The sequence below is a fragment of the Capsicum annuum genome, unplaced genomic scaffold (assembly GCF_002878395.1).
Source record: "Capsicum annuum cultivar UCD-10X-F1 unplaced genomic scaffold, UCD10Xv1.1 ctg68316, whole genome shotgun sequence".
NCBI classification, from domain to species: domain Eukaryota; kingdom Viridiplantae; phylum Streptophyta; class Magnoliopsida; order Solanales; family Solanaceae; genus Capsicum; species Capsicum annuum.
The window spans coordinates 1-812 of NW_025877841.1; the positions used below are offsets into that span (position 1 = coordinate 1).

An 812-nucleotide genomic window follows, 5' to 3' on the forward strand; every position below is an offset into this window, starting at 1 on the left:
ACTGCTCCATATCGTGCCTAATCACCTCCCTCCAATATTTCTTGTTACGAGAAATTTGTCAAAAGATTTCAATATTGTTAGAATCCGTGTTTTCTATTAACGGAAAGGTCAAATGAGTAAGACCTTGCACGTAGAATTTCAGCGGACGCATAATCGTGTTCTATTTGTGAAAATTTACAGGAACCAACAGAAAAGGACTGAAGCAGCAGCCCCATTATCGCCTTTTAGTTGCCAAAATGAGGAGAAGTCATCAACGGCATCTAATGCAAGGACACTGAGAAGACAATCCTTAACTGGCATCCCACTACCAACCATGTCGAGAAGATCTTCACTTGGAGGAGGGAGCGTGCCGGATTCTTGTAAGTAAAATGAATTTTAAGTTTCAGTTAAAACCCGATACTGATCACATATAGCATTTACAGAATCGTCGTTCATTTTACAGGTGCAAATGGAAGTGGAAATTGCAAAACTCCAGGCGCGTCAGCCAAGTTAACAAAGAGGTGGCTATGAGGAAACAACACTAAGTAGTTAACACCAAGAAGCTGATACATGAAATAAAGATTGAAAGACATAAATAGCTGGAAAGGGAGATTAAAAGAAGTCAGTCAACCTCAGCAACCAGTTCAAGAAAGTAGTTATAGCTGCCAATTAGTTAGACAGTTTTTACTGTCACTGTTCATTCTCAAATCAGTTAAAAGTAGTTACAATTGTATTCATAGTGTATTCTATTTTCAGATAAATAAGGAATCTGTGCAATAAAGAATCATCAATAACAAATAACAGTTTTTGTTCTAAATTTCTCTCTATGGTGT

At 37.3% G+C, this 812-nt stretch overlaps 1 protein-coding gene across 1 annotated transcript; it reads left to right on the top strand.

Moving 5' to 3' along the window:
- Positions 1 to 112: 112 nt before the first annotated feature.
- On the top strand, positions 113 to 525 carry LOC124894027 (kinesin-like protein KIN-14L). Its single transcript, XM_047404796.1, has 2 exons — positions 113 to 359; positions 443 to 525. Exons 1-2 carry the CDS (start codon positions 113 to 115, stop codon positions 508 to 510), a joined length of 315 nt encoding a protein of 104 aa, XP_047260752.1. The 3' UTR covers positions 511 to 525.
- Positions 526 to 812: the final 287 nt, after the last annotated feature.

Coding starts and splice junctions, on each gene's coding strand:
- LOC124894027 (XM_047404796.1), top strand. CDS start 113: ATGAGTAAGACCTTGCACGTAGAATTTCAGCGGACGCATAATCGTGTT. Junction 360..442: donor AGGGAGCGTGCCGGATTCTT/GTAAGTAAAATG, acceptor TTCATTTTACAG/GTGCAAATGGAAGTGGAAAT.